The 18,179-nt window shown below is 49.3% G+C and overlaps 1 protein-coding gene across 1 annotated transcript; it reads left to right on the top strand.

Moving 5' to 3' along the window:
• The first annotated feature begins 2,257 nt into the window (after window positions 1-2,257).
• On the top strand, window positions 2,258-16,952 carry CIMIP4 (ciliary microtubule inner protein 4). The gene is made up of 5 exons (XM_024761545.1): window positions 2,258-2,279; window positions 6,695-7,143; window positions 8,970-9,114; window positions 16,555-16,665; window positions 16,861-16,952. The coding sequence occupies exons 1-5, from the start codon at window positions 2,258-2,260 to the stop codon at window positions 16,950-16,952; spliced, it is 819 nt and encodes a 272-aa protein (XP_024617313.1).
• Window positions 16,953-18,179: the final 1,227 nt, after the last annotated feature.

The raw sequence follows: 18,179 nt of genomic DNA, 5'->3' as shown, positions 1-18,179 counted from the left end.
GTGGCTTAAATGCCACCATTTAAGTGGCTTAAATGCTTAAAAAAAATACAAATTTATTATCTCACGGTTTCTATGGATCAGAATCCTGGGTGTGGCTTGACTAGGTCCTCTGGCTCAGGGTCTACCATAGGCTACAATTAATGTGTCAGGTGGGCTGTATTCTCATATCAAGGTTCAACTGGGGAGGAACCATTCAGGTGGTAGGATTCATTCAGTTCTTTTTTTAAATTTTTATTTATTTATTTATTGGCTGCATTGGGTCTCCGTTGCTGCGTGCGGGTTTTCTCTAGTTGCATCCAGCAGGGGTTACTCTTTGTTACAGTGTGCGGGCTTCTCATTGCGGTGGCTTCTCTTGTTGCGGAGCACGGGCTCTAGGTGCCTGGGCTTCGGTAGTTGTGGCTCGCGGGCTGCAGAGTTCAGGCTCAGTCGTTGTGGCGCAGGGGCTTAATTGCTCCATGGGATGTGGGATCTTCCCGGACCAGGGCTCGAACCCGTGTCCCCTGCATTGGCAGGCAGATTCTTAACCACTGCACCACCAGGGAAGTCCCTCATTCAGTTCTTTGAGGACTATTGGAATAAGGGTCTCTGTTCCTTACTAGCTTTGGCCAAAGGCCACCCTCAGTTCTTTCCACATGAGTCTCTTTGTAGGGCAGCTCAAAACATGGTACTGTTTCCATCAGAGCGAACAAGGCAAGGAGACCAGAGGAAGAGTGTGAACAAGACAGAAGTCACTAACCTAATCCTGGATGTGACATCCTCTCACTTTTGTCATATTCTTTTGATCAGAAGCAAGTCACTAGGTCCGGCCCACACTCAGTTGTTAGGCGGGGAACATAGTGTATGAATACCAGGAGGATAAGGATCATGAAAAGTCTTATCAGAAGCGGCACAACCACCAAACAAGTCAGAATTAATAGGGTGTTTTGCCTGGTGATTTTTCAAAATTCATCTGATTCTTAACCTGCTCTGAGTTTACCAGCAGACCAACTTGCTGGGTGACCTCAGACAAGTCACTCCTTCTCCCTGGAACCTCAGTTTCTTTACCTGTAAAATGAAGGGACTGGGGCTTCCCTGGTGGTGCAGTGGTTAAGAATCCTCCTGCCAATGCAGGGGACACGGGTTTGAGCCCTGGTCCAGGAAGATCACACATGCTGTGGAGCAACTAAGCCCATGCGCCACAACTACTGAGACCCCGCGCCACAACTACTGAGACCCCACACCACAACTACTGAAGCCCGTGTGCCTAGAGCCCTTGCTCTGCGACAAGAGAAGCCACTGCAATGAGAAGCCCACACACTGCAATGAAGAGTAGCCCCCGCTCGCCGCAACTAGAGAAAGCCCTTGCACAGCAACAAAGACCCAACGCAGCCAAAAATAAAATAGATAAATAAATTTATAAAAATCAATAAATAAAACGAAGGGACTGGATCAGCTAATCTCAAAGATCCCTTCCGGCTCTGACTTGCTGCTTCTATGCTTTCCTTATCCAATTATACAATAAATTGTCTTACCCTAGTTGAATTACAAAATTCACAGAAGCCTTTAAAAAAACACATGCAATGAAATAAGAGAATATGAATAAGAAAAAGATGACCTAGGAAAAAGGAACCCAAACTTGAAAGCTCCAGAGGCTTCTGAAGATGCTAACACTCTAATTTGACCCAAAGGCCTGTTCTTTGGAGGAAAGGCTGAGATCATCCCAGAGTCCGTTCCTGCTCTTGGCTCTCCTCCACCTTGGCCAAGCTGGTTCCTTTCCTTGAATGACCAGCTGGTAAAAGAACGGGCAAAATCCTATTTGCAGAGAGGCAAACAGTCACCAGGATGGTGGGCTTGGGGCAATGCCCCTCCCAGCAAGGGGTCTGCTGGGGGCTCCTAGGGGAGTGTTGGGTGGTACAGATGGGGAAGAAAATATTATAGAAGAAAAAGATTGCAAAGGAAGAAGGGGAGTCCCAGGCCCCCAGTCTGTTTGAGAAGGGCCTTTAAGGCACATGTGATGGGGGTGACCAGGGCTTTCCACAGACAGCACAGCCTGCAAGGGTCGAGGAAGCAGGCCCATTGCCAGGGGTGGTGGATGGATGGGGTGGGGGCTCCTGGGTGCCTGAGAGTACTGGAAGCAGCACGGAGGGACCTTTGGTCAGGGGCTGGGCAGACGGTCACAGGCCGTCCTGTTCAGCCCTCTCTGTCATCTGAGATGACCGTGTGTATTTCTTTGTCTGCAGAACTAAGCTTGGAATTACCTGTCACAGAGCAAGAGCTGATGGAGCTGGACCACAAAGCAGGTAGGACGGGGGACCAGGGACATGCTGAATGCACATGCAGGACTTCCGGAGGGACCCCCTGGGGGCAGCAGAGACTAGCCCCCTCCCTCTCTCCCTCAGTCTTGCTTTGGCCTCCGGACCCACTATGTGGCCCTAACTTCCTCAGGGCTTCTGTTCGAAGAGAGAAGGAAAAGGGAGGGCACGGAGTATTGCTGAGCCTCTCCCATCTGCCAGGCCTGGGGATTATGACCCCACCGCAGTGTCCCCTCTTGTAACCGAACACAAGTTCATGTGCCCGAGGCACAGTGAGGCCATACAAACCGAAACATCGGAGTTTGGAGCAGAGAAAGTTTTATTGCAGGGCCAGGCAAGGAGAATGGGTGGCTCATGTTCAAAACCCCCAAATTCATTGATGGTTTTCAGGGAGAAGTTTTTATAGGCAACATTTAGGGTGAGGGCTGCAGGGTGTGTGCCTTCTTTCTGATTGGCTGGTGGTGAGGTAGCAGGGCGGTGCTCCAGGAGTCTTGTGCTTGGCCTGAAGTTACCATCCTCCACCTGCGTGGGCACCTTAGTTCCTGAAGAAGAACCGGAAGATATTGTTATGTACATCCCTTGAGGAGGAACCAGGACCCTGCTTTAATCACTGCACTATTGCTCTTTTCTTTTTTTGGCCGCACCACGTGGCTTGTGAGATCTTATTTCCCGGACCAGGGATTGAACCCGTGCAAGGGTGCAGAGTCCTAACCACTGGACCGCCAGGGAATCCCCTGCACTACTGTTCCTTGATGGTTCCTCCTTTGTTTCCGCATCCCTTCCTCTCCCTGAGTAGCAGCTGTTTGAATCTCCCCTCGGAACTCAGGGAAGGTCTAGGGAGGCTGAAGCCTTTAACTTGCAAATAAGAAATGGGGAACCCGGAAAGGCTTTTGTGCCCAGGAGGGCCCTACAGGGTCCTGCTTGGCTTCACTCTCAAGGCTCAGGGGCAAAGCAGCAACCCTTTGTGCACCAGAAAGGCAGGATACGGGAGAACACAGCAGGGGCCTGGTCTCTGTGAGTGGAAGGTCCATGTAGGTCCTGAGTGAGCCAAAAGCAGGGAGTGGTGTGGCCCAAGGAGGGGAGAAAAGCGTGTCCCAGGCCTGGGGAATAGTGCAGGCAAAGGTCTGGAAGTTAGAGTGGGCTGGTGACTTGGTGAAGCTGAATGAAATTCAATATGGCTTGAAGGCTGGAGAAGGGAGGTGGGCAAGGAGGCTGGGCTGGGGTCCTGGGACCAATCCCAAGGGCAGGGCCTCTGCCCTGAGGATGAGGGGAAGGGTTTCCATGTAGGAATGACTGGGTCAGGTCAGCTCTGAGAAAGGTCCCCACGGGTGAGGGGCTGGCGGCTGGGGCTGGCGGGTGGGATGTGGAGAGAGGCGCATCCAGGGACGCTGGGGCAAGGCTCCTGCTGGAAGCTCTCTCCAAAGACCTGAATGACCTGGAGGCCTAGTTAAACACTCAGATCCCAGCCTCTCCCAAGAAGATTCTGATGAAGCAGCTCTACGAGGGGCCCAGGAATCTGTATTTCTAAAGAGTGCCTGAAGGGGATTCTGATAAATGACGCAGCTTGGAGAACTCTGATGACTGATCGCTTGATCCTCACAACAGCAAGTAAAGTAGGATGAACTCTGACCATTGTACAGGGGGAGGGAGTGGAGGAAGCGTGGGATTGCACTGAGATTCCTGGAATGCCAGCTACAGACATTCATTCATTCATTCCACAAACATTTAAGCCCAAGGGGGGGGTTGACCCAGTTAGCTCACTGTTGGGGCCCCAGTGCCTAGCACAGCACTGACACACAGTAGGCGCTCGCCTGATGGCTGAATTGGTGAAGGTATTGGCTCTCTGAGCCAGGGGACACGAGACAAGGTCCTGGCCATTAGAGCGCTCATAAGCCCAAAGGGCAGGTGGAGGGTGAGCAGACAATTTATATACACTGTGTCTAGAGGCGGGCAGGAGCACAGCCTGGGAGAAATGGGAGTACGGATCCTGGAGTCCTGAGCCCTGAGACCTATGGGCTCAGGAGCCCAGCCTTGCGCTGGGCTTCAGTCTCCCCACGAGCACAGGGAGGGCCGTGGTTGATCAGGCTGGAGCTGAGTGCTCTTAATGCTCTCTGCCTCCATTCTTTTGAGAAGGGTCGCTGTCCCCGTCCTGGAAGCCTTAGTTGTCCCCAGAAGCGCCCCTTTGCTCGGCTATCTGCTTGTTGGGGCAGAACCCAGGACGGGAGGGAGGGTAGGCAGTCTGGTTTCTGGGGAACAGGTTTTTCCTCTTTTGTGTCGATGACAAAAGGTCAAGAAGAGGATCCTCCCACTTCAGCTCCGTGGGGTGAGGATGGTGGGGAGGAGAAGGGCGAGGAGGAAGCGGGCAGGCCTGGACCTCAGCTTTCTCTGTCTCTACTGCCCTGGGGAAGGGTCTGCAGCCCCCACGGGTGGGCAAGGGGGGCTTGAAATAAAAACCTCTGTGGCCGGCAAAACCTGCCATTTCCAGCAGCTTTCTCTGAAAAAGAAACCTGGACATCCACCAGCAGGGCAGCCGCTAAAGCCTGCACGGTCTGAAAGGAAAGTTAAGTGTGTGTTTGTGGCCAAGAAGAGATCCCCAAGGCACAGTGTTAAATTTTTAAACAGCAAGTTACAAAGCAATACATGGAATCTGATCGCATTTATAAACCAAAGTGAAGCCAAACTATGCATCTTTCAAAAGCGCTAGGACCCACCTAGAACGTCTGGGAGGGAAGCTCTTCAAAGAAGCTTACAGCTATAACCTGGGATTGAGGATTGTGGGCATAGCTGGAAGTGGGGAGAGGGTGGGGACTGACTCGTTTTCTAGATTTTGCCCAGTAAGAAAGAGTTTACATATAACTTGGGTATTATAATGTGTAAAACATTATTCAAAACGTGTATTTTAAGTCTCCATCCAGTGGGTTGTAAGATGCACTGTTACTTACCTGTCACTAAGAAAGAAAACATCGCTGGTTAGACCAGGGCCCATTGGTTGCCAGACACAGCCTGATGTCAGCGATGCTAACATGAGAGGGAAGGACATTTTAGAACTGATGGGGTGCAGGGTGACCCTGGGTCTGACACCCCCGCAGCCATCTATTCACTCACTCGCTCACTGATGGGTGTCACCAACATCTCTGGTACACAGGGCTCTGGGGGGTGCTGAGGGAGGCTCAGGACTGACTCACCTGTGGACCTGCCTCAGTGACTCCCCTCCCGCATGGAGGAGAGAAATGAGAGGGTTTGTAGCTCACAAGGTTGGAGAAGGGGAAAATCCAGACAGACCTGTAGAGCGTGCTGGGGACAGAGTTGTGGCGCTGAGAGGAGGCGATGGCCCTGGCAGCTTGGGGTGGGTGTCAGGGAGGACTTCCTGGTGGGGCTGCATTGGAAGGAAGCAGTAGGATTTTTTTTTTTTTTTTTTTTTTCGCAGGCTCAGCGGCCATGGCTCATAGGACCAGCTGCTCCGCGGCATGTGGGATCTTCCCGGACCGGGGCACGAACCCGCGTCCCCTGCATCGGCAGGCGGACTCTCAACCACTGCGCCACCAGGGAAGCCCAAGCAGTAGGATTTTGACTTAGGGAAAATGAGGGGCTGGCCTTCCGGGCAGCGAACTAGCCTGAGCAGACGCTGGGAGGTTGGACGTCACAGGGTGTGGTGGGGAAGAAGTGGTGGTCTGTTTGGCTGGAGCCAGGGATGGGGGAAGAGAATGAGGAGAAGACCTGTAAGCTGGGAACGGGAGATCCTCGGAACTGGGAGTCAAGGCAGGAGTGGGGTGGGGGGAGGGGAGGGGAGCTGTTGAGATGGGAGAGCCCGGAAGCAGCTGGGACAACACCGCTCCATTAGCTGGAGAACAGAGGAGGGAAGTGGGGCTGGGGAGCAGCTCTAAATGGGGAGCAAAGGCTGGCTCAATCCAGCTCTAGTACTTTTCCAGCCGTGTGACTTGATCAAGCTGAGGGATGCCCTCTGCCAGCTTCCACAGCTGCTGGTTTTCCTGACTGGATTGCTGGAGGGGTTCAAGGTGGGGAAGGGAACTACCCAAATGGAGCCAGGTTCACTAAAGCACAGAGAGGTCACAGCCCTTGCTGAAGGTCACACAGCTAGCCTCAAGGCTGGTCAGGCTTGGGCTGCAGTCCCTATTGTCAGAAACAATGAGGGCTGCCCTGTCCAGCGGGAGGCTTGGCAGGCTGAACTACCCTCTCCCTTGGTCTCTCTCCTGATTTCTCACCCATGCTTCTGGCTCCCATGACTTCTTTCCGTCCCTGTCTTTTTTCCTGCTCTGGATCTCTGCGGCTCCGTGTCTGTCTGTTCCCCCCACCCCCACCCCCATCACCGTCTTCCTTCCTGCCCTCCACTCTCTACATCTGTCTGTCTCCTCTCCTTCCTTCCCTCTCTCTTCCCTTTTTAGGTACAACCACTTTGACCAGGGCCCATCTGAACAACAGCAAGAAAGGCCAGCAGGACACGGACCCCTGGAGAACTGCCCGTAGCCCACTGGATACCTCCAAGGGCGAGTGCCAGCTCCCAGTCTCCCCACAGCCATCCATGCACCAAGGACACAGCCCCCAAGACAGCTCCCTCGGGCAGGCCTCCCTGGAGGAGATCCGGCCTCCACCCCTGAAGGCTGTCAGCCAGGACTCTCCCCAGAGGGACTCACAGCCGGGGTCCCTGAAGAAGGAGAGCTACAGACCCTCCTTGAAGGAGAGGAGGGCCTCCTTCCGAGAGGGGGCTCAGCCGTGCCAGGGGCTGGAAGACCCCAACTTGGGGGCACAGGGCCAGAGTAGCAGCAGTATTCCCAACAACATTCGTCACAAGTTTGGGAGCAACGTGGTGGACCAGCTGATCTCCGAAGAGCAGGTGTCAGAATGGGCACAGGAGGCTAAGGGCGGCAGGAGGGTCATGCATGGAGACTGACAATGAGGACCCCTAAGGAAGCTGCTCTTGAGTACTGAGTCCCTGTAATAATATCATCAGAAAGTAGTGTTTACTGAGCACGTGCTCTGTGCCAGATCCTGTGCACTGTTTAGTCTTCGCATCTAACCGTTCAATCTTCCCAGTGAGGGAGGTGCTATAATTATCCTCATTTTATGGATTAGAAGCCCAAGGCTTAACAGGCTTAAGTAAATTAACCAAACTTAAACAGGATCCAAACTGGCTAGCAGATTCTGGAGCCTTGGCCCATATGACTTTGCAGTTAGAAGTCTTGTGTTTGAAATAGATGCTTTTAGCTCCAGTCTCCTAAAGGGGACAGGATTGATTGGAAATCAGAAGACTTGGGTTTGAATCCTGGCTCTGCCCCAGAACACTGAAAGACTTTGGATAAGTTACTTCTCCTCTCTGAGCTCTAGTCTCTACATCTGTAAAGTGAGGCAGTTAGACTAGATCAGGCTGGCAAATACACAGCATGCATTCCATAACTCTCCTAGCCCGCATTCATGGCAGACATCACTAATCGATTCTGGCACTTTTTCCTACTTGGTACATCATTCTAGGAACTCAATGCTGATCCACTGAAAGTTGAGATGAAACTTATCTGCCATTTCTGGTCAAATGGTCACCTGCTCTGGCATTTCAAGTTGTATTTTCAAAGCCACCGTCTCAACCCTCATGGTGACTATTGAGCAGCAGGCCAGGCAGGAGTCATTGCTTCCTTTTTTTAACAGATGGTGAATCTGAGGCTCAGAGGGGTGATACGATCTGCCCAGGGTCACACAGAGCAAGCAGGAGAGCCAGGGTCACAAAGGCTATGGGCGGGGCCCCTTTTCAATTTGTCATCTTAAGGTGGGGGTACCGCCCCACACCCCACAACCTGCTAGTCTGGGAGGTCACAATCCTAAATTCCCTGCCCCACTTGGAGGATCTTGTCCCAACTTGAGGTTGGCTGTATGGTCACGATCTCTCACTGCACCTCCTGGCTTTGGGAAGGTAACATTTCTCTCTTTGGCCATCGTGGTCCTGGGCTTAAATCAAGAGACCTGTTTTGTTTTTTTTAATCCAGCTGTGACCCAGATCACAAGTGTCATCAGGCCAGCAAATATCAGAACTGGAAGCTACTTCAAAGGCCACCCAGTTCTGCCCCCACCCTCATTTTATGAGGAGGGGAACTGAGGCCCAGAGGGGAGCAAAGACTTGCCCAAATCAGCAGCTGGTATATAGCAGAGTTGGGACCCAAACCCAGGTTTAATGACTCTTAGGCCTGAGCTCAACCACTCCGGGCCTTAGTTTCCCCATTGGTACAAGGAAGGAGCTGCCCCTGGTGAAATATAAGGAGCCACCTAGAGTTGACTTGTGTGGTGCTTCCTTTGTAGTAGGCAAGCCAGGGCTTCGTTCACCAGCTATGTGATGGGCAAGTCCCTGCCCTGAGGCACAGTTTTCCTAATTTATAAAGATGTCCCCTGGTGATGTTCTATAGTAGGTACCCAATGTAGGGAGAAGCTTTCATGATCATTCTCATGCTTGATGCCCGAGGCCCATGTGGGAGGTGGGGTGGTGTGGGAGTGTGGAGGGACTTCAGCTATGCCAGCTCCCAGGCCTGGGAGTGGGTTGAAGGCTGGAGGCTAAGGGTGGGGTGAGGGTGGTGGAGGCAGGGTCAGAGGCAGGAGAAGTTAGAGGGGAGATAGGGGACTTGACGCTGCTTCTCTACCCCTTGTCTCTCCTCCCTCCCTCCCTCCCTCCCTACTCAGGCTCAAAGGGCCATTGGTGAAGCCTTGGAGGGCCAGAAAAGGGCAAGCTCACGGCCCAGCAGGATCCAGAGTCCCACTGAAATCACCACCGCCTTTTCAGGCTACTATGATCTGGGCTACAACATGCGGTCAAACTTGTTTCAAGGTCAGGCTGAAGGGCAAGGGTGGGGGCTGTGAACACCCATAGTCCCCAAGGCACTGGGCAAGGGAGGACTTGGACCCCCAAAGGAATCTAAGACCCCAGGATACATCTCCAGGGACACTCATTTCACGGCCACCACGGGCCTCCTCTGTGCCAGGCTCTATGCCGAGTGCTGGGAATGCCCAGTACCCTGGCGAGTCTGTCCTCACTGTACAGATGGTCCCTCCCAGTTGGCAGTCAGCCCTTACTCTCCCTGTACCTCTGGTGTCTTAATCTGCCAAGAGGAGGCCGGGGCACCCCTGGTCTGGCCACCTTTGGTTACAGGGACAGTACCAGGCTTCCTGTGTTCAAAGGTCAGCTCAGCCGATGGGTGTGGCCTCGGGCAGGATCCTTAACCTCTGAGCCTCAGCCAATCTTCTTGGTACAATGGGGCTAATAACATGGCAGGATTCTATGGAGGAGCTTGGCCTGCAGCCCCCAGTGAGTCCTCTTTTTTTTCATTTTTTGGCTGAGCCTTGAGGCTTGGAATCAAACCTGTGGCCCCTGCAATGGAATTCCACTGGATCGCCCGGGAATTCCCACAGTGAGTGATTACTAGCTGACAAGCCAGCGCTTTTCTTTCTCAGATCCCACTGGTGGCACCTCTGGGCCAAAGTGTGGGTCGGAGGCCCGGACATCCGCAATGTGTCCTCTGGGTCCCCCTCGGTCCTGTTTGTCCGGGGAGTGCTCCTAGCTCCATGTCACAGGCAGATGGGAAACAATTTGCCCGGAGTAGTAGGAGGTGGATGTGAAACTCAAATCCAGGTTTTTCTTCTGCCTCCTGAGTCCCAGAGTCTTCTTCCGGCACTGGGTCACCTCCGGAGCTAGGACCCCGCTCCCAAGCGTTTAACCGATTGCTCGGTTGCCGGTCCTTGGTCGGCAAGTGGTGGCTTCTCTCCGGCCCCACGTTCTAGTTTGACCTCACTGCAAAAGGTCAAGTCTTTCTGGCCCCCTTCTTTCCTCCATCCTTACGCCATGCCTTCTCCAGTGTCCCCAGGGCCTGGTAAACCTCCTACCTGGCTCAGATCCCCATCACCCGAGGAACCAGACAGCCACTGGAAGCCTTTCTGGGTTTTTCTTTGAGCTTGAAGAAGGGGTGGTGCTTGGGGAGAGGAGAGAGAATACAGCTCAGATTGTCCTGTTCTGGGCCTCAGGAATCGGCCTTCCACTTGTCTTTAACAATGATCACTCAGTAGTTCTTACGTAGGCCCTTATACGGTGATGTTTACATACACTTAAAAGAATGATATAAAAAGCGTCTGTGTACCCCTCACCCAGCCTGAGAAACACAACTGTGTCAAGGGGGCAAACCCTTGGAACCAGTGCAAACCAGCTTGCTCCAGCTTCTAAGAGTCGATTGTTAAATTTTACTGAACTGTTGGCATCACGAGCGATCTTAAAATTAGCCGTGGTCATGCAATTGACCTTTGAACAAGGGGGGAGTCAGGGGTGCCAACTATCCCCGCCTATACCACCCCACAGTCAAAAATCCAAGTACTGCTATCTCTGACCCAAAAACAAAAGAACTGATAAATGACTCACCCAAGGCCAGGAAGCTGAGATAGTTTGGATAGAATCAGGACTCAAACCCTAGTTCTTTTGATCCCATGTATTGTGACTTCCTACCAAACACAAACTTTCCCCATGCCTAGTTAATTTTTAAAGATCTATAAAAGGAACATACAGGTACTATATTTATTGAAAAAAAATACACACATAGGTGGACCCGAGCAGTTCAAACCCATGTTGTTCAAGGGTCAACTGCATTGACACTCCACAAATTGGCAAGTGCTACAAATTAGGGCGTTGCTCTCTGCAGCCAACTGTCAGTGTGCCTCACCCATGTGTCCCCCTCTGTTTCCAGCCGCCCAGATCTTGGCATTTGCTGCTCCAGGTTGGGGAGGTACAGCAGTGGCTAGACGAGGGAGAAGAAATCAGAGAGGAAACGGGCTAGGTGCGGAAGGCCACGGGAAGGTCTTAAGCAGAGAAGGGCACTGTTTGACTTAGGTTAAAGGATCACTACTTTTGCTATGCTGAGAAGAAAAGTAAGGGAGCTGGGCAGAAACAGGGAAACCAGTGAGGAGGTGACTGCAAAAATCCAGGTGGGGTTAATGATGGAGGCTTGGTCTCGAGAGCAGGGCTGGTGCATTGCATGACTCTAGTGGATACTCCCAGTATGGCGGCACAGGGAGATAACGGTGAAGGTGACCTGATGCAGGAGGAGTCTGGCTATGTGTGTAAGGCAGAGCAAACAGAATGTGCTAGTCAATGGATTTGGGGTGTGTGAGAGAGGAATCAAGGTCGATGTCAAGGTTTTTCTTTTGTTTTTCATAAATTAAATTATTTATTTTTTTGGCTGCGTTGGGTCTTCGTTGCTGCGCACAGGCTTTCTCTAGTTGCGGCGATCGGGGGCTACTCTTCGTTGTGGTGCGTGGGCTTCTCGTTGTGGAGCATAAGCTCTAGGCGCGCGGGCTTCAGTAGTTGCCGCACGCGGGCTCAGTAGTTGTGGCTCGTGGGCTCTAGAGCGCAGGCTCAGTAGTTGTGGCGCACAGGCTTAGTTGCTCCGCGGCACGTGGGATCTTCCCAGACCAAGGCTCGAACCCGTGTCCCCTGCATTGGTGGGCGAATTCTTAACCACTGTGCCACCAGGGAAGCCCAGATGTCAAGGTTTTTGACCTGAACAACTGAAAAGATGGAATTGTTATTTACTGAGATAGAGAAGGTTCCAGGAGGAGTGGGTTGAAGAACTCCTATGCCATGCTGAGTCATAAAGATAATCTTTTACATCGTCTTCTAAAATATTTAGTTTTGCTTTTCACATTTAAGTCTTTAATCCATGGGGAGTTGATTTCTCTTCTCAGTGTGAAGCAGAGATTCACTGTTAATTCCTCCTTTATGTGGATTAGCAATTGTCTCAGTACCTTCTATTGAATAATCTCATCTTTCCCCCCACCCCAGTGACCTGCAGTGGTACCGCTGGTATCCATCAAGTTTCCCTGTGTGCATGGATCAGTTTCCAGGCTCTCTGTTCTGCCCACTGGTTTAATATTACACTTTTAATTATCAAGGTATTATAAGTAGTCTGATATCTGGTTGGGCTGTCCCCACTCCATCACCAGCAGCAGAAGCAGCTAATGTCTTAGCTATTCTAGGTTCTTCGCTCTTCCATATAAAGTCTAGAATCAGCTTGTCAATTTCCATGAAAAACCCTGTTGGTATTTTGATCGGAAGAACATTGAACCTGCAGCTCAATTTAGGGACAGTTGTCAGCTTTATGATAATGAATTTTCTAATCCATGAGTATGGTCTACAACTCCGTTAATTTCAATCTTCCTTCAATATCCGTCAATAACATTTTGTCATTTTTTTTATAAAGATTACGCAGCTTTTTGTTAGACCTGTTTTGAAGAATCTCTTATTTATCTATTTTTTTGCTGCTTATTGCAAATAGTATCTATCGATTTTCCGTTTGGTAGTGGATATATGTCCATGCCACTCTCTCACTTTGTCGCAGCTTACCCTTCCCCCTAGTAACTTTTTAAAAATCACATTTTCTAACTTTGCTGCTTGTATACATGGAGGCAATTTTAAGTTTTGTTCTTTAGTCTTATATCCAGAAGCCTGACTCAGCTCACCTATTACTTCCGATAATTTGTTTGTAGATTCTTTGGAACTATTTTTAAATAATAATAATGGCTACATTTATGGGTCGCGTGTAACATTCACCAAGCCCTGCTCTAAGTACTTCATGTACATTTTAATTCTCACAAGAATCTTATACAGTGAATGCTATAGTGCTATAATTACCCCCCCCCTTTTTTTTTAAAGAAAGAAAAAATGAGGCATGGAAAGGTTAAGTAACTTGCTTAAGGGCACACAGCTAGGGATAGTCAGGGTTGGGATTGGGATTTGAACTCTGGCAGTCTGGGGCCAGAGTTCACATTATTACCAGGAGGCGTTTTTTTAAAAAATACTTTTATTTATTTTGGTGTGTGTTGGGTCTTTGTTGCTGAGCACAGGCTTTCTCTAGTTGCGGTGGCTTCTCTTGTTGCAGAGCACGGGCTGTAGGCGGGTGGCTTCAGTAGCTGTGGCTCGTGGGCTCTAGAGCCCAAGCTCAGTAGTTGTGGTGCACGGGCTTAGTTACTCCGTGGCATGTGGGATCTTTCCGGACCAGGGATCGAACCCGTGTCCCCTGCATTGTCAGGCGGGTTCTTAACCACTGCCCCACCAGGGAAGCCCACCAGGAGGCTTTTCCCCACCTTTTTTTTTTTTTTTCTCTGCGGTACGCGGGCCTCTCACTGTTGTGGCCTCTCCCGTTGCGGAGCACAGGCTCCGGACGCGCAGGCTCAGCGGCCATGGCTCACGGGCCCAGCCGCTCCGCGGCATGTGGGATCTTCCCGGACCGGGGCACGAACCCGCGTCCCCTGCATCGGCTCAACTACTGCGCCACCAGGGAAGCCCTGCTTTTATTTCTTATAGTGCTTTTGCTTTACAGTCTATTTTGTCCAATATTAGTATAGTATGACCAGATTGCTTTGATTTGTATTTTTGTGGTATTAATCTTTTTCTGTATTTCCATGTTTATCCTCTTTGTGTCCTTTTGCTTTAAATATGCTTTAACTAATATATATCTGGAAAATATTTTCTGTGGCCTGAGCATCTGTTTTTTAATCAGTTGGCCTACTCCATTTATATTTATTTTAATTACCGATATATTCGGATTTATTTTTATGATCTTATTTTGTATCTTCCATTTGTCCTATTTTTTCTATGCTGCTTTCTTTCTCCTTCCCTTGTTTTGGATTTGAGTGAGCTTCCCTTTTTCCCCAATCCAATTTTTGTCCTTACTTTTCCTATTCTCTCAGTGATTATCTTTGACTTTTTTTTTTTATGGCCACGCCGTGTGGCTTGCAGGATCTTAGTTCCCCGACCATGGAAGCGTGGAGTCCTAACCCCTGGACTGCCAGGAAATTCCCTATCTTTGACATTTTTACATGCATAGTTAGCAAATTCTAAAGTTAATCAAGGTATTTCAGCTTTTCTGAACAATATAAGGATGCTGGACAGCTTCACATTTATTCTCTCCATCCCCCATATCAGCTAACATGTTATTATTTTACAGGGTTTTTTTTTACTATACATAAGCAAAGTAGTTTAAACTGTGGATTCTGGAGCCACAGGTCCGGGATTGCGTCCTCCATCTTTCACTTACCAGCTGTGTCACTTTAGACAAGTGATTTAGCCTTTCTGTGCTTCAGTGACTTGAACAGCAAGATGAGGGTAATAATCACCCCCATCTTCTTAGGGTTGATTTCAGTAAGTTCTGTAAAGTTTTGAATGAAAACTGTGCTTAGCATATGTTAAATCTTCACTTATCTATCACAGTCATTATTTTGCCCATATATTCAACATTGCTACTGTTATCATAATTGATGTGTATTTAGATCTATTCAAGGTTTCCACTTTCTTTGCCTACTACTCCTTCTTTTATCTCAGATTTTCCTTCTGGGATTATTTTTTTCTTTCTGAAGTATGTTGTTTAGAAGATATTTGGGGAGAGATTCTGTTGTTGGTAAATTTTAAGCTCAGAAAAGTTTTATTTCATCCTATTCTTGGAAGACAGTTATTGTAAACAGCTCTAGATTGTTGATTTCATTTTGTAAGCACTTTGATGATGTTAATTAATTTCCTTCTGGCTTTGATGGTTAATCAAACTCGTTATCCTTTGTAACTAATCTGTCTTTTCGCTATGGCTACTTCTAAAATTTCTTTGTCTCTGGTGTTCTAAATTTTACTTGGTTGTACCTAGGTAAGGAATTATTTTCACGTACACTCACTGGGGAATTGTTATTCTTGAATCTAAGGATTCATATATTTCATCAATTCTGGAAAAATTCCAGCCACTAGCTTTCCACCTATTGCCCCTCCCCGTTTTCTCCACTCTCTCCTTCAGAACTACAATTAGACATATGTTAGGCCTTCTCATTTAATCTTCATTTAACAGCTTTTTCATATTTTCCACATCATTATTTCCCCATTCTGCGCTGCATTCTAGTTAATTTCTTTAGATATATCTACCAGTTTACCATTTTTTCTCAGCTGTATATAATCAGCTCTTTTACCTGTTTGTTGAATTTGTTTTTAAACGTTATGATGTCAATTTTCAAACTTAGAATAGTTTAATAAATACATGGTGCACTTATCATACAGCTTCAACAATTATCAATACAAGACTAACCTTGTTTCATCTTTTTCCCCACCCACTCACCCATTCATTCCCACCCCAGTTTATTTATATATCATTTATATTTTATTTTATTCATTTATTTTTGTCTGCGTTGGGTCTTCTTTGCTGAGCGCGGGCTTTCTCTAGTTGCGGTGAGCAGGGGCTACTCTTGGTTACAATGCACAGGCTTCTCGTTGCGGTGGCTTCTCTCGTTGCGGAGCACGGGCTCTAGGCACATGGGCTTCAGTAGTTGTGGCACGTGAGCTCAGTAGTTGTGGCACATGGGCTTAGTTGCTCCGCAGCATGTGGGATCTTCCCGGACCAGGGCTCAAACCCGTGTCCCCTGCATTGGCAGGTGGATTCTTAACCACTGCACCACCAGGGAAGCCCCACCCCAGTTTATTCTGAAGCAAATCCCAGGCCTCTTACCATCCATTGCCTTTCAACTATTATGTTTAATTTCTGAAATTCCATTTGCTTCTTTTACTAATCTGTCTGTTCTTTCTGGGTAGTTTCTTATTCTTTTCTCATACTTTTATTTATTTATTTATTTAAAATTAATTTTTATTGGAGTATAGTTGCTTTACAATGTTGTGTTAGTTTATTTTATTTTTTTTTGTTGGAGTATAGTTGCTTTACCATGTTGTGTTAGCTTCTTATTCTTTGCTTATACTTTTACTCTCTTTTTCACGACTTCACACATTAAATGATACTTATTTTATATTCTGTAACGGATCATTCAAATCCTTGTTATCTTTTGGAATTTGGTCTTCTGTTTGATGATTTTTCTGACTTTTGATCACGGTAACTTCTTTTCTTGCGTGTGTGTGTTTTAACTTTACACACAGACATACACACTTTCTGAAAATACAGGTATCAGTTGCCACGTGCCAGCTGCTCCAATGAACGTAATCTTCCCAGTCTTGCGAGAACATTTTATTCCTTTGAATAGATTAAGAGACCAAAGCTCTGAGACGTTAAAATCTTGTCTGAGGCCACACTGTTCATAAGTGATGGAGCTGGTATTTGAGCCTAGGCCGGCCTCCCTCTGCCTAACTCTCCGCACACCCCGCCCTTCCACAATCCACCATCCACAGGGGAAACTGACATAGGAACCCTGGAGTACCTGAACTCTGTTGACTTGGGGCTTCTGGGGATTTCTTCATGGGGTTCCACAGGGGCCCCACAGGAGATGAAGAGCCTCATGAGGGCCTCCTACACCCCTGAGGTGATTGAGAAATCAGTGAGGGACTTAGAGCACTGGCATGGCAGGAAGACGGATGATCTGGGTAGGTGGGGCGCTGGGGGCGTGGGAGGTGGGCACTCCCTGGGCAGGGTGTGTTGGCCCCAAGGTCCAGAGAGAGACCACAGCAGCAGTTAGAACTCTGGGGCGGGTTCAGAAGACATATGGGTTACCACTGGGGCCTGGACACTCCAGAGGTCCTCTGGGTGATTTGTGCTGGTTCCTTCCCTGCTCTCTGCAGGACGGTGGCACCGGAAAAATGTGGTGAACGTGAACTTGCAGAAAGCACTGGATGAGAAAGAAAAGAGCAAAAGCAAGAACTTGAAGTCCTAGATACAACCCAGAAGAGGCGTCCTCCACTCAGAGAAAGTGCTAATAAAGAGACACACATCTGAACCTTCGCCGTTGCTTGGCGCCGCTCTTCAGGTTGGGGGAGGGGGCAATGTGCAGTGCTGGAGAGACCTACTGAGGAAGGATAGACGCTCTAAGGACCCAAACTACCCCCCAGTCCTTCCTCCTGGGGACACACACACACACACACACACACACACACACACAACTTTCCCCCATAATTCCAGGAAAGGATGTGAGAGCTGAGTAAAACTTTGCTCAAGCCCAGGGTGCCTTGCCCTGTGTGGAGGGCTTCTATAGTGGACACTGCTGGATCTTAACCCTGCATGACCTCCCTAGCAGAACCCCAATTATTTCCAGACATCCATTCCTTCCCCAGGACCCGATGGACTTCAGAAGAACTAGCCACGCCCCCTCCAATCCAGGAGTAGTTTTGATTGGTCTCAGGGAAGTCTAACCCTTCCCCCTACACACAAAGTGATTGGTTCAGAAAGGGACACATGACGCAGCTTGGACCAGTAAGATGCAAGGAAAGGTGTGCGCGTATGAAGCGTTCTGGGAAACTCTTTCCTCTACTGGGGAAGCTTGGGAGCCTTACCTGCTCCTGTTGTAGTGAGTGGAGAACCATGCAGTGCAGACTGCTCCTGGCAGACACCCTGTGACTGGGGGAACTGCAGCACAGTCTAGGTCCCCCATGACCTCACTGAACTGCTCCACCCTCCTGGCCAGAAGCGCCCCCCGCCCCCCAGTCTGGACTTCTTATAATGTGCACCTGGGCGTCTTCCTACTGTTTAAGACAAACTCACCTTGAACCGATAAGGGCCCTTGGTAACAACAGGGGAGGGACCTGGGAATTGGGGCCTCAAGGAAGAATCCCCCAGAGAAGGGGTTCCAGGTTAGACAGTCATGCCTACCATCTGATCCTGAAGCTTATTACCTGGTGGGTCTCCAAGCCACAGCACACTCCACCCCCAGATCACTGACTCGCACCCTCAGAACATGCTCTGCTTGTGGGTTATTTACCATTTGCTGTGTTCCAAACCAACTGAACACCTAGCAGCTTAAAATGACCATAATCATTTACCTACTTATGACTGTGCAGTTTGAGCAGGGCTCAGCGGGTATGGCTCAGTTCTGCTCCACGTGGCATCTGCTGTGAAGATGGCTGCTTTTCTCACATGCCTGGTGCCTCAGCTTGGGGCTGGTTGG

The sequence above is a fragment of the Neophocaena asiaeorientalis genome, unplaced genomic scaffold (genome assembly GCF_003031525.2).
Source record: "Neophocaena asiaeorientalis asiaeorientalis breed wild unplaced genomic scaffold, Neophocaena_asiaeorientalis_V1.1 scaffold473, whole genome shotgun sequence".
Classification (NCBI taxonomy): Eukaryota; Metazoa; Chordata; class Mammalia; order Artiodactyla; family Phocoenidae; genus Neophocaena; species Neophocaena asiaeorientalis.
Note: the sequence above shows the minus strand (reverse complement) of the source record. Positions and strands in the feature narration are given on the sequence as shown.

Coding starts and splice junctions, on each gene's coding strand:
- CIMIP4 (XM_024761545.1), top strand. CDS start 2,258: ATGGAGCTGGACCACAAAGCAG. Junction 2,280..6,694: donor GGAGCTGGACCACAAAGCAG/GTAGGACGGGGG, acceptor TTCCCTTTTTAG/GTACAACCACTTTGACCAGG. Junction 9,115..16,554: donor GCGGTCAAACTTGTTTCAAG/GTCAGGCTGAAG, acceptor GGGGTTCCACAG/GGGCCCCACAGGAGATGAAG.